Source organism: Manihot esculenta, chromosome 9 (genome assembly GCF_001659605.2).
Source record: "Manihot esculenta cultivar AM560-2 chromosome 9, M.esculenta_v8, whole genome shotgun sequence".
In the NCBI taxonomy this organism is placed as follows: domain Eukaryota; kingdom Viridiplantae; phylum Streptophyta; class Magnoliopsida; order Malpighiales; family Euphorbiaceae; genus Manihot; species Manihot esculenta.
This window is the reverse complement of record NC_035169.2, coordinates 12,426,391-12,440,911: the sequence shown is the minus strand read 5'-3', so window position 1 is coordinate 12,440,911 and position 14,521 is coordinate 12,426,391. Positions and strand designations below refer to the sequence as shown.

Sequence of the window (14,521 nt, the reverse complement as noted above, 5' to 3'; positions counted from 1 at the left end):
AGGCCTCCTTTGCATGTTTTTCTATGGTTGTTTCATGATGTTTTAGGGGATTTTTGGGGAGTAGTTTAGAGATATGTTCTAGTATGTTTGGTCCCTCATTTGAGTCCACCTGTGTAGGTTCGGACCCGAGGAACCGAGGACCCCAGCAGTGAGTTCAGCTGCTTCGGTGTTGTCAGAGTCAGCCAGAGGTGAGTGGAACTAAACTTAATCTTTTAAATTGAGAAATTAAATGTTTTATCATGTTTCATGCATCATGATTATGCAATAGGATGATTGCATTAGTTTTCACGAATATGCCGCATTGCATCGATTGTTGTTGATGTGGGTGAATATTGGATGACCCAATTAGTCCATGACAGGAAGACCAGGACCCCATTCTACGGCCTGGCACGGTTATGGGACTCGAAGACCAGGAGCCCAGAGGAGGCCCTAGGGAAATGGTAAGTAATGTATGTTATGACAGGAAGACCAAGACCCCATGCTACGGCCTGGCACAGAGTTAGCTTGGACTAATTGGTGACAAGTTCACCCAACCCTTATGTGAATTGTCTGTGTTATGATGCATTTCATTGGAGCATAGTGTTAATATGTTTTATGGTTCTACTCACTGAGCTTTTAGCTCACCCCTCTCCCTTACCCCCAGGCTTGCAGGTACAGGATAGAGCAGGAGTCCGGATAGAGTAATGAAGTTTTGTTTATGTAATAGTTAGTGTGGACATGATAAATGATTATAATGTAATGTAAAAGTGCAGTTTAGAGATGTAATGAGATGATGTTTATGGATGTTAGAGATGTGCTTGACCATAGAATGTTGCTATCCCTTTTAATACATGATCTTGGATATTTTATGTCGTTTATGCAAACCAACTCAACATATGTTATGTCACCCATTTGGGGGCACTGATGAGATCCCACAGAGGGATCAATGTTTATGATTTATGTTATGTACAGTGCATGCACAGGTTGAGTTTGGTGTATGAATGGAAAGAAAAGTTTTTAATTTTATGTATGTTGTTGATCATGTATGGGATTATACAGGTTTGTAGGTTATATGTCAGGCTTGCTACGGGTCCCGGCGGCCTTAAGCCGATCCGGATCCTAGCACCGGTAGCGGTCCGATTTTCGAGTCGTTATAGAGTGGTATCAGAGCCCTTGGTTCATATGGTCGGACCTAGAGTGTCGGGTTCATAGATGTTATAGAAGGTCAAGCACAATAAGAAAGATCATGTCCACTAGGATAGGATGTGGAGTCCTGCCTTGTATGATGATGTGAAATGCCATGATAATATGCATGTGCATTTATGATATGTACGTGATGCGAGTTCATGTGTGCCCACATGAACCATATTATGCTAATGTTTGTTTGTTATGTGCTGTTTTTCAGAAAACAGGATGAGAGGAACTCGTCGATCTGCACGATTGACTGGAGTGCCACCTGAGGATGAGGGCATGAGCGCCCGTCCTCCTACATTGCCTAGGGCAATGTCTAGTAGGTCTAACCGAGAAAGAGCAGTAAGAGACCCTAGAAGGTCTCTAGATCTGGGTAGAAGCAGATCAGTGAGGGGAACAGTTCAGGGAGGAATGTTAGAGGGCATGGGGGATGATATGGATGTAGAGCAGAGGAGGGATGGCAGTTTGGGAGTTAGTATGTCAGAGGAAGGTATGGGAGAGTCCCAAGGAGGCACTCAGGCCTCGGGATTTGTTCAGACACCCCACTACCCACACTTCTCACAACACCCCGGGTATTCGATGGGAGGTACATCGGATTACCCTAGCTTTACCCCTTATCCCTCACAGATTCCATACCCACCTTACTACCCACCATACTCACAGTACCCAATGTATCCACCTCCACCCTACTATCCAAATCCAACAAACCCTACCTCAGAAAATGTTGCACCATCTCCACCACCTACAGAACCAGCAGCCCCAGTTACTCAACCTTCTAGACCTAGCTCAGCCAGTGGGAGCAAGGTCAAGATGACCGATTACATGAAATTGGGTGCTCCTCAGTATGAAAAAGGGGACGACCGTGTATCTTGAAAGGGTTAAGGTGATCACAGATGAGATTGGGGCTGATGACAGTAGAGCCATACAGATGGCTGGGTTCACGCTTAAGTGCAAGAAGGCAAGAGAATGGTTCAAGAATTATGTGAACCCGAGAGTGGACAGCATGTCTTGGGAGGAGTTTGCAAACGAGTTTGCAGGATGGGCTTTTCCCGATAGTTCAAGGGAGCTGAAGATGATAGAGTTTGAACAGTTGAGGCAGACGGATGAAATGAGTGTAGAGGAGTACACCGACAGATTCTTGGAGCTGTTGCCTTTTGCTGGGCAGAGTCTGGATACAGATTCGAAGAGGTCAATGAGGTATGTCATGAAACTCCATTCCAGGTATTCCTCCTTGATTCAGTCAGTGGACAGGGAGAGCTTCCATGTCATAGTAGATATGGCCAGGAAAATGGAGGCCAGTGCCATCGTTCAGGGGACAGTTAAGCAGGCAGTGGCACAGCCTTCTGGTCCTAAAACTCCGGGTGGGGGAAGGTTAGATCCCTCTACCCTGAGTGCAGCAGCTTCAGGCAGTAAGAGATGGGGTAAGCCCAAGGGTAAGAAGAACAAGTTCTGGAACAAGGTTAAGTCTAGTCTGGGATTTGGAAGTGGCTCATGCTCTGGTGCGGATAATGCAGTTTGTGCGAGGTGTGGTAAGCCACACAAGGGAGTATGTCGGTTTGGGACGAACGCCTGCTTCAAATGCGGTCAGGAGGGGCATATGGCTCGAGAATGTCCAAGAGCAGTCCCGATGGCTCAGTCCCAGCAGACAGCTTCAGGCAGTGTGGCGCAGCCAGCAGCTCCAGCTATGACTCAGGCCAGTGGCAGAGGCAGAGGGAGAGGGGCAACCTCTTCTTCAGCGGGTTTCAGAGGTGAAGGTCCATCAGCTCCAGCACGGATCTTCACAATAACACAGCAGGAGGCAGATGCATCTAACACCGTGGTGGCAGGTAACTTAATCATTGGTTGTTCAGATGTGTATGCCTTGATGGACCCTGGTGCATCTCATTCTTTTATTGCTCCGAGAGCCGTGGGGAGGTTGGGTCTGATGACTTCTGGGTTAGAGTATCCCCTCTGGGTCAGTGGACCCAAGTGTGATCCATCAGTGGCAGAGTCAGTCTGCCAGTGTAGTCCTGTGTTTGTTGAGGGAAGATGCTTGTCCGCCGACCTAGTGGTTCTAGATTTGACAGATTTTGACGTCATTCTAGGGATGGACTGGTTATCTACCCATTGTGCTACCTTGGACTGCAGGGACAAGGTAGTCAGGTTCAGAGGTCAGGATGGGTCTGAGGTTATCTTCAGAGGAGACAGGAGGGGTACACCTAGAGGTCTTATATCAGCTCTTCAGGCTCGTAGGTTGCTCAGGAGGGGATGTCAGGGGTATTTGGCTCATGTGAGAGAGCTTAGCAGTCAGGTTAGAGAGCCCGCCTCGGTGCCAGTGGTTAGAGAGTTCTTAGATGTGTTCCCAGACGAACTGTCAGGTTTACCACCTGCTAGGGAGATAGAGTTCGAGATAGAACTGATGCCTGGAACCCGACCGATCTCTATCCCTCCCTACAGGATGGCGCCAGCAGAATTGAAAGAGTTGAAGGAGCAGTTACAGGAACTGGTAGACAAGGGCTTCATCCGACCGAGTACCTCACCCTGGGGTGCTCCAGTTTTGTTTGTGAGAAAGAAGGATGGATCCCTTAGACTTTGTATCGACTACAGGCAGTTGAACAAAGTCACTACCAAGAACAAGTATCCATTGCCAAGGATCGACGATCTATTCGACCAGCTAGCAGGAGCGGGTTGCTTCTCTAAAATAGATTTGAGATCTAGGTATCATCAGCTGAGGATCAGAGAAGAAGATGTGCCAAAGACAGCTTTCAGGACCAGATATGGGCATTTTGAGTTCCTTGTGATGCCGTTCGGGTTAACTAACACCCCTGCAGCATTCATGGACCTCATGAACAGAGTGTAGGGTAGGAATCTCGGAATTCCTACCGTCCGGTGGAATCTCGGATGTCGGAAGCCTCTAGTAGGGTAGGAACATGTTTTCATAAAATGATTTAATGATTTTCATGGTTTTAAGTAAAAAGGAAATGAGTTTTTGCATGAAAAGAACCTTGGAGGAAAACCCAGGTTCGGCCGCCGAACATGCATGCGTTGCGGGTGTGCTTTAGGCCCCCGAAAGCATAAGTGAGGGAAGTCCAGGTTCGGCTGCCGAACCTCAAGTTCGGCCGCCGAACATGGCATGCATGCGGAGGCACATTCGGCCCCCGAACGTGGCCTGGCCAGCCACTATAAAAGGGTCCCTTAGCCGAAAATGGGCGAGCTTTTTCCCCATTTTCGGCCAAGGTGAGCTCTCCGCCGTCCCTCACCAATCTTTGCTATTTTTCCTCTAGATCTTTCAAGATTTTCACTTGTTTTAACTTTGTTTTGAAGATTTGAGCTTTTGAGCAAAGTTTTGGAGCTTAGAGGTTCAAGAACCCAATCTCTTCCACCTCCGAGTTTTAGGTCGTCTCTCTCTCGATCTTCAAGAGGTAAGAGCCGATCTTAAGCTCATTGCATGTTTTAAGTAAGTTTTAAGTAGATCTATGGGGGTAGAATGCATGTTTAGGTTATGGTTATGTTTATGGGTTTAATGTGTGTTCTTGAACAATGTGGGTGCTTGATGTGTTGTAGATGGGGTTTATGATGATTTGAGGCCCCTAGGAACATGTATGCTTGTGTTTGTGTGTTGTAGAATAGGTTTGATGCATGTTTGGAAGGTTTGGAGGCGAAATGTGCAAAAGGAGCCAAGTTTCTGCCCTTTGGCAGAAACCAGGTTCGGCAGCCGAAGGACTTTCGGCCGCCGAACATGGCTGGGGAGGCAAGCCTTTCGGCTGCTGAAGCCTGCCCCCGAAAGGAGACTTTCATCTCTGTCTGGCAGTTTCGGCCGCCGAAAGTGCCGCCGAACATGCATGAGTTTCGTCTCTGTCTGGGAGTTTCGGCCGCCGAAAGTGCCGCCGAACCTGCCTGACTTTCGGCTCTGGAGGGACTTTCAGCCGCCGAACCTGCCGCCGAAAGTGCCCTGTCTAGGCCTCCTTTGCATGTTTTTCTATGGTTGTTTCATGATGTTTTAGGGGATTTTTGGGGAGTAGTTTAGAGATATGTTCTAGTATGTTTGGTCCCTCATTTGAGTCCACCTATGTAGGTTCGAACCCGAGGAACCGAGGACCCCAGTAGTGAGTTCAGCTGCTTCGGTGTTGTCAGAGTCAGCCAGAGGTGAGTGGAACTAAACTTAATCTTTTAAATTGAGAAATTAAATGTTTTATCATGTTTCATGCATCATGATTATGCAATAGGATGATTGCATTAGTTTTCACGAATATGCCGCATTGCATCGATTGTTGTTGATGTGGGTGAATATTGGATGACCCAATTAGTCCATGACAGGAAGACCAGGACCCCATTCTACGGCCTGGCACAGAGTAAGGAAAGACCAGGACCCCATTCTACGGCCTGGCACGGTTATGGGACTCGAAGACCAGGAGCCCAGAGGAGGCCCTAGGGAAATGGTAAGTAATGTATGTTATGACAGGAAGACCAGGACCCCATGCTACGGCCTGGCACAGAGTTAGCTTGGACTAATTGGTGACAAGTTCACCCAACCCTTATGTGAATTGTCTGTGTTATGATGCATTTCATTAGAGCATAGTGTTAATATGTTTTATGGTTCTACTCACTGGGCTTTTAGCTCACCCCTCTCCCTTACCCCCAGGCTTGCAGGTACAGGATAGAGCAGGAGTCCGAATAGAGTAATGAAGTTTTGTTTATGTAATAGTTAGTGTGGACATGATAAATGATTATAATGTAATGTAAAAGTGCAGTTTAGAGATGTAATGAGATGATGTTTATGGATGTTAGAGATGTGCTTGACCATAGAATGTTGCTATCCCTTTTAATACATGATCTTGGATATTTTATGTCGTTTATGCAAACCAACTCAACATATGTTATGTCACCCATTTGGGGGCACTGATGAGATCCCACAGAGGGATCAATGTTTATGATTTATGTTATGTACAGTGCATGCATAGGTTGAGTTTGGTGTATGAATGGAAAGAAATGTTTTTAATTTTATGTATGTTGTTGATCATGTATGGGATTATACAGGTTTATAGGTTATATGTCAGGCTTGCTACAGGTCCCGGTGGCCTTAAGCCGATCCGGATCCTAGCGCCGGTAGCGGTCCGATTTTCGGGTCGTTACAATCCACCACGGGGGGCAAAGTAGTAGAAGCACTGACTTTTCCGGACGAGACGGAAAAAGGTCACAAACAGACGCGCCGTGGGCGTGAACCCCCAGCTTAGACAGATGGACTCGAAAGAACACATAAATAAAATGGAGTTGGGAGACAGCATCCGGGGGGTTATCCCGAAGTACTGGAAGACCTCGGTGAAGAAAGGAGTAAAAGGAAAAGTTAGACCGTAGTCTCACTGTTTAACAAAAAAGACTAGGCTAAGATCTTTCTGGGGATCTATCAAACCGGAAGGAGGAGGATCGGGAAGAACGATCCTCTCATTCCGGTAAGGAGCTCGAATATGGTAGAGGGGGGTGTCCAAATATTTTCGAGAAAAGAAGTTCGTCAGAGTAGAAAGGGTGATACAAGACTCTAGGTTAAAGACTTGAGGAAGCTTTGGGCCTTCCATGGTAAAAAGAGAAGCGTACCTGAAAAACGATTAGAGCGGATGAACAAAGCAAGCAAGACGAACAGAGAAGCGGAGGAGAGCAAAAGTTTGAAGAAGACAGAGAGAATTTGAAAATTTGAAACATCAATGAGGCGAAAAGGTGTTCTGATGAAACTATCCTTGGGCGGCGCGGTCATTATAACTCTCGATATTTACTCCCTCATCATTCGTATAATAACTGATGAGAAGGTAAAGGGGCAATTGATGACCGCTGGATTTCTCCACCCCGTTCTAAGGCCAGGCCCATGATGACAGCCCATGATCTGAAGGCTTTTAAGCCTCCCAAACGAACCAGGTCCAGCCCGCTCATCCTTGAGACCGGGCTCCATTTAGATCTCTTAATCAGGCCGGTCCAGTCCTTTCGGCCCTAAGATCAGATCTCCCATGGGCTCAGTCCTGATCTCCTCTTTCTGTCCAGCCCGGAGGAAAGAAGGTGGCCAGCCCGTTCGCCTGGCAGGTCCATCCGCATGCGTGCCAGGGGAGAATTAAATGGCCGTTACGCATGAAGCAGAGATTTGATACTCTCGTACAACCGTATCAGTATGGCAGAGACAGGTGGCCCAATGGCAGTGAGGCAGTTACACATCATTGACAGACGAAGGAAAAGAATAAAAGGAGAGGGGCGTTCTCCTCTCAGACTAAACTTAGACAACTCTTGTAAAAACCCTATTTTCTGTATCTCAGATCATCAGATATAAAAAAAAGGACGTTTTAATAGATTTTTAAAAATGTAAAGACTGACTTGTTAATAATAATAATATCTAAAAATTAAATAAAATGATTTATTTGAAGGTAAAATTAGATTTTAAATTTTTTTTCTCTCATTTATTATTTTTTTTAACGGAAAAGAGAATGACAAAAATATTTTATTGATGGAATGAAAAAATAAAATCGTTTTAATAAATTTTTAAAAATATAAAAATTAATTTATTAATAATGAAAATATTTAGATACTACTCTAACAGTTAAAATATTCATTTTACTAAAATTTTAATTAAAAGGTAAACGATAAAACTAAATAACCAAACCCTTAAATCCCCAACCCTAACATTTCTCCTTGAACTCTCAACGCTGCCGCCCGTCCCCTCCCCTTCCCTCCCCCCTCGGCCTCTCCGCCCCTCCTCTGATACAGCCACGCGCCTCCCGCCTCCCGCCTCCCGCCGATCGTCCCTCTGCTCTTCAAGCTGTCAACGTTGTTGATGCGTCCGGTGGTCCTGGTTGCTTCTGCGCTCTCTTCCGCTGCTTCCTCTGGTCCTCGTCGCTGCGATCACTGGTGCAGTCCTTCTGCCGTCCAGTGCTGCTCCCCGCCGCTGGGCTCGTTCTCAATCACGCCGCCGCTGCTCCTCGCTGCGTCCTCAGCTACTGCAGGTTTGAATTGGTTTTGAGATTATGGTTTCAGATGTGTGCTTTCTAAGATTTGTGAGATATATTGATGTGGGTTTCTGAAATTTGTGGAAAGGTTAAGATTTATATGGATGAGCTTTGGTTGTATCTGTGAGATTTATTGAAAATTCTTTGAAATGAAGACTATTGTGAATGGATTGAGAGTTGTTTTAGTGAGATTATTGAAATCGGTTTCTGATATGGGATTTCGGAAATTATTGGGAGGTCGAAGATATATGTAAATGTGCTGTGCTGAGGTTGTAATTGTGAGATTTATTGAAAATTTGTTTAAATAAATACTATTGTGAATGAATGCAAAGTTGTTTTTGTGAGATTGGAATGTTTTCTGAATTTCGTTGAAATGCTAATATGATATTTTCTGTGAATTCTTTTTTTTTTTTTGGTTGGGATTATTAGTTAATCGGGTTTGGGATGGATGTGGGTAGTGGAATCCAATTTCTAAACGGGTTTGGATAATGTATTTGTGAACAGGTTCGGTGTGGGTACTTATTTGCAGGTACACTATCCGATACCAACCCTACGCGTTACTTTACACTATGTTTGGATGGGGTGAGGGGCGGGTAATTAATGCAATAGAAAAGGAGGGTAAGCAGGGTTAAAGGTGAAGAGGGTTATGATAAAAAAAATTGTATGTTTACTGTTTAGAATGAGGTGAATTAATAGAAGATAAAGAGGGTAATGTGTAAATTTCATATTGGAAAGAGGTGAAAGAAGGGAATAAAAAGAGGAAACGAGAGATAAATAAACAATTTACCCTCACCTTCCCCTCCTTACACTCCAATTTGCAGCCGCACCCTTACCCTTTCCCAAACAAGGGTACATACGTTACTTACCCCTCCTTACCTTTGTTCACCTTCCCTCACCCTCATCCAAACAGAGTGTTAGTTACACCCTATTATTCCCCTGCTTCCTTTTTTTTTTCTTTAATTTTTTTTTTTGCATATTTCAGCATGTTAAGTGCCTCTATTCACTAAAATTTGATCCAATTGAGAAATGGGAAGCTTTTTCTTTAAAAGAATAAAATAAAATTCTTTCTATTCTACTGCTCTCTGACCTTGGAATTTCTTGGTTATAGATGAATGACATATGTATCAGCCAAAGTGTATTCCTAGTTCAAGTTTGGTCCACAAAAGCTCATTGGTTCATGGTCAGTATTTAGATTGTGGTGCCAATTCAATGGACCCCATTAGTGGAGGGAACAGTCTCAACAGCAACCCTACTCTTGCTTCAAAGCAGCGACTACGTTGGACTCATGAGCTTCATGAACGCTTTGTTGATGCAGTGGCACAACTTGGTGGACCAGATCGTGAGTCTTCTTTGCAACTGGCTTTTAAAACAAAAAAATGGTTATTCTTTGCTATTATTAATGTTATCTGTATCATCAATTAACTCCATAAAGAATTCATGGATTACACAATCAGCCAAGGCAATGAACTTATTCAATTCTTGATTATTTGCACACAACATTGACCAGCTTGATTGTTTCCTGACATCTTAATGAAGAGCCCAAGAAAACCAATAAACAGCATTTTTTTAACAGAAATAAATTTTTCATCTTTTGCTTATGAAAGCTATTCCTTGTTTCAATACTCCTTTTATGATATGCACTTTGGGCATTTCTCAGTTGTAATTAAATATGATATGCTCATTATATATCTATTGCACGTTCACATGTTTTAGACTTAAATAGGTACATAATGGCTCATCACTTCAATTTGATCTGCACTTTTTTCCCCCTTGGTGAAAGGTTGTTATTGCAATTACTGGAATACTTAATTTGGAATTAGAACCAGGTCACTTGCATGTGAAGGTTGATCGATTTAAAACTTATATCTTGGAATGGGACTGTAAACGAAATAGGGACTTCAACAACTACAATGATATATTTTGTGTTAATGAATATAGAGAACAAATTTCCAATCCTTTTTTCTATCTAGGGGCTACTCCCAAAGGTGTTCTCAGAGTCATGGGTGTGCAAGGATTAACAATATACCACGTCAAAAGCCATTTACAGGTGTGTAAGAGTTGATTGTTATCCTACCCAGCACTAAGTTCAACTTTTGTATTTTATGCATTCCTTTTTGGTTGACTGTTTTGGGAGTTCATATCTTGATATCCTTTCCTCATTTCTGATGGCTTTGCTTTTCTGACACATCCAGAAATATCGACTTGCAAAATACCTCCCTGATTCTTCATCAGATGGTAAGTTTATCTGATGTCCAATATTGTTGTTTATATGTGACCATCTATTCATGCTCTGTTGTATTGTCTTTGTATCCCTACTGTCCAAACTCTGTTTTCTTATGCTGATTCAATGATAATGCAAGGGAAAAAAGCTGACAAGAAAGAAACTGGAGATATGCTTTCCAATGTGGATGGTTCATCGTAAGTGGAGCTGGAAAATTTTATTTTTCTATTTTTTTTCCCATCATGATTTTTTAATAGGTGTTACAGTGTTTGTGTTAAATGTTTGAGTTTTAAAATAAGAGAATTCGTGTTTATATCACAACATGGAATCACAATTGAGAGCTTCAGCCATTGAAAAATTTTCATGGCTAGCCACAAGGCTCAAAATCAAAATTCAGATATATCTTAGAATATTCTGAGCGATCAATTTAAAACCAATTTAAGAAATTGTGTTCTTAACGTTTGCAGTGGAATGCAAATTACAGAAGCACTGAAGCTGCAGATGGAAGTGCAAAAGCGACTGCATGAGCAATTGGAGGCATGACTTCGCAATTTATAATCCAATACGCTATTTTTTTGTTAGATTTTCTCTTAATATAATGTGGTTTTATTATCTATTGAATTTGTTTGGTGATGGTCAGTTGAAGGGGTACATATAATAGCGTAAAAAATAGCAATTTTGGGTAAATTCCTCCTCTAAATGAGATATCAGCACTTGGAAACCCTTACTGACACTTGGTGTATGGTCCCATATAAAACATTAAACCAATGTGCTTTTGTCATCTCAACCTTGTGTCAGATTTTTGTCTGGTTCTCGCAAGGGAAAACAAAATCTGACTCAAGGTTGAGGTAGCAAAAGATTAGCATTGTGGTGTATATGTGGGGCTATACACCTAGTGCAGTTAAGTGTTTTCCTCCATTTGTTGTCTTCTTGTTTATAGATATGCTTATCCTTTCTCATACTTCCATTGTTTTATTTACGGATGAGTTTTTATGGAAAGTTCATAAACTTTATGCTTCAAAAGGTGACCCAGAAAATGCGGGCATTGCCTTGGCCATACCATTAGTGGATCAATCTAACAAACCTTATCAATGCAACAAATCTAAATCATTGCTCTATGGTCACAACTGCATATTCTTATTTTCCATATGGTTCATTTTCCTTGGTCTCACACATTTTTTAGCTATAACTGAAAAGAAGATATCTAAAATATCAAATAAGTGCATGGGAAATGATCGTTTGTTATTCCCTTCTGCTTTAAACCTGTGTAATTTTCTAAATTGTAACTTCATTTTGTTTAATAGGTGACGTGGGTTTTCTCTTATGAAAGTAAGATACGAATTAGTTTATTCTTAAAAGAAGTGATATCATGTTTTCTTGTTAGCTTGGAAGTTCTTGAAACTAAATAAATGTATGCAAGTGCAAATTGTTCCTTTTGGTTCTAGCTTGTGGGATGTAACTCTGTTCTACTTTGAATGCAACAGGTGCAAAGACAGCTACAATTACGCATTGAGGCCCAAGGGAAGTACCTGAAGAAGATAATTGAAGAGCAACAGCGACTCAGCGGAGTCCTTGGAGAGGTGCCTGTTCAAGGGGCTTCTGCCCCAATATCAGGTGATAATTGTCCAGAATCAGACCACAAGACTGACCCAGCGACCCCTGCTCCAACTTCTGAGTCCCCTGTTCAAGACCAGGTTGGCAAGGAGTGTACCTCAACCAAAAGCCTTTCTATTGATGAATCATTCTCATCTCGCCATGAGCCATTGACTCCAGATTCACGTTGTAACGTTGGTTCCCAATCTGAGAGCCCTAAAGGTGAGAGGTCACTGAAGAAGCAACGGGTATGTGTCGGCGCAGCATATTCAAAATCAGAGATGGTCCTTACTCACCAGATACTGGAATCAAGCTTAAACTCTTACCCGCAGCCACATTCTGTATTCATGGCTAGAGAGCAGTTTGATCCTTCATCTGGATTATCTATTGGAAATGAAGATGAAATGGAGAAGGTTCCAGGAAACGATCTTTAGTTTGGGATGCTTCATGATCTCTGCCCTTGACCACTCTTCATTTTGCTTTTCTATGTAATTTCTAATATGTTCTCGGGGCTCAATTTCCCCTATCTATATTGTAACAATGTTGTCCTTAAACTTTAATTTGTAACATAGAACCTCTAAACTTTAAATTGAGCAACACAAAAGCCCTATTAACCCTATTGTAGCCAATTTTTAGGTCATTTAGCTGTGTAAAATTATTATTATTTTCTTTTTAAAAAGGACTTTCTATTCTCAAATTAAAAAGTTATCATCTTTCCTCTTCTCTCTCTTCTTCTTACCTTTATATTTTCCTCATGCCTCCTTTGTATCTCTCACCCCAATTTGTACTCGGAGGTTGAATGGTTAAAGCATGAAACTTGAAACCAATGTGTATCTCCCACCAATCTCTGATACATGCTAGTAGTATATGGATGGCTAGTAGCTAATTGGGATTGGTTGGGCCATTGAGCGATCCTTTTAAATGGTAATTGTTGAAAACTCTTTTCTAAGAGTTAAGTAATTCATTTTTCAACCCGTTGACAAGTACAATATTTTGCATTTGTTATAAATCATGTGTTGTGGTGATATTATTTTATAACATTAAGAATTAGAACCTTTGTTACTTAAAAAAAAATCTCACAAGCATCATAATAAAGTTTATTTTTTTAAATTCGAACATTGTTAATAGCTCTCATCTATTTCAGCTTGGTTCACTCCATTGGCCTTTGCATAGGAATTAGCTTATAATTTTTGGGCTTTGATAAATTTAAAGTACAATTATTGAAATTTTAAAGGCTTCGGTTCTCTTAATAATTATTCTAGATTATAATATTAATTTAAAACGTTGATTAGAATGATAATATAATATTTTCATTAAATTGAACAATTTACCTTAATAATAGAATATAAATAAATTTAAGTAGTTATATAGATATATTAATTAAAATTTTTAATTTAAAGTGTATAGGTTAAAATGCGAAAATTTTAGAATATTTTTTTCATTATCTCTATTTTCTTTCTCCAACCTATCTTCAATTTCCCCTTAATTTTCTTTTCTCTTTTAAAAATTATATAATTATAAAAAAAAAAGATATTTTAAGCAATTCTATCTTGCCCTATCTTGCTACTTTTATATATAAAGTGTAGCTAAGTTTATTCTAAATAAATAAAATAAGCATAAATATAATAAACAAATACACATTAAAGTAATTAATTGTATAACTATTAATATAAAAGAAAAATGACATATTAATACATGTTTAATTTTTTTATAAGGACTCATAATTGAATAATGATTCCAATAATAAAAGTAAAATCATACTAAGAAGTTTTAATGGACCTTATTTTCATTTTTTTTATTATATTTCATAGAGTAAATTATCACGTATCTTTTAAGTTTAATCTTACTAATTAAAATATTTTTATATTTTAAAATTATATTAAAAAGTCTTTGAAATTTAGTTCTATTAATTAGCAAAGGGCATACGTCTATTTAACACTATTATCCTGTTAGTCACTATAAAAAAGACTTAATTATCATTGTTCAAAATAACTCTCCAAATCATATTTATAATTCTTCGAATAAAATTAGAGAAAAATAATTTGCTTCAATAGGGTAGAGAGAAAGAAAAAGAGAGAGATTAGTTGAATATTAATAGCAACCTCATCTCTCATCAATTAGAAATCGAAGAGCTACCAAAGAAATTAAGCATATCGGAGTTACTAATCAATAAGAAAACAAGAAATCTGCTGATCAATTGGCTCATATTAATTTCAAAGTCAAAGGAATGAAGAACTGATATTCAACTAATCTTAATTTCAAGATTAAGAGAAGCACGAACTGAAGGAACTTATGAATGCATGCTATGATAGATTACAGTGGAGATGAATTCTATTGCATTTCCTTTTGATAGTCATCGTCTTCGTAGGGAGTAAACTCCAGCTGAGTTGAAAATGGAGGATGGAGAGATAGATGCGATGCTACACTAAAAATGGTAATGCTATTGCCAGATGTATGGATTTGTCAAGTTATTAATATATTAGGGAAAAAATATTTGAATCAGGATAAATTTTGATATTTATCTTTGTAAGAAGCCTAATTTGACTATGAGATATTACAAGAAGTCCAATTTGAT

General features: G+C 40.5%; 1 protein-coding gene across 2 annotated transcripts; it reads left to right on the top strand.

Moving 5' to 3' along the window:
* Positions 1 to 7,784: 7,784 nt before the first annotated feature.
* On the top strand, positions 7,785 to 12,565 carry LOC110617609 (myb family transcription factor PHL7). Of its 2 annotated transcripts, none has more exons than XM_021760520.2 (7): positions 7,785 to 8,129; positions 9,241 to 9,471; positions 10,103 to 10,179; positions 10,325 to 10,367; positions 10,502 to 10,550; positions 10,821 to 10,890; positions 11,838 to 12,565. In XM_021760520.2, exons 2-7 carry the CDS (start codon positions 9,252 to 9,254, stop codon positions 12,378 to 12,380), a joined length of 1,002 nt encoding a protein of 333 aa, XP_021616212.1. In that variant the 5' UTR covers positions 7,785 to 8,129; positions 9,241 to 9,251; the 3' UTR covers positions 12,381 to 12,565. The 2 variants fall into 2 exon arrangements, with proteins under 2 accessions (XP_021616212.1, XP_021616211.1); XM_021760519.2 differs by having other exon boundaries at positions 10,493 to 10,550.
* Positions 12,566 to 14,521: the final 1,956 nt, after the last annotated feature.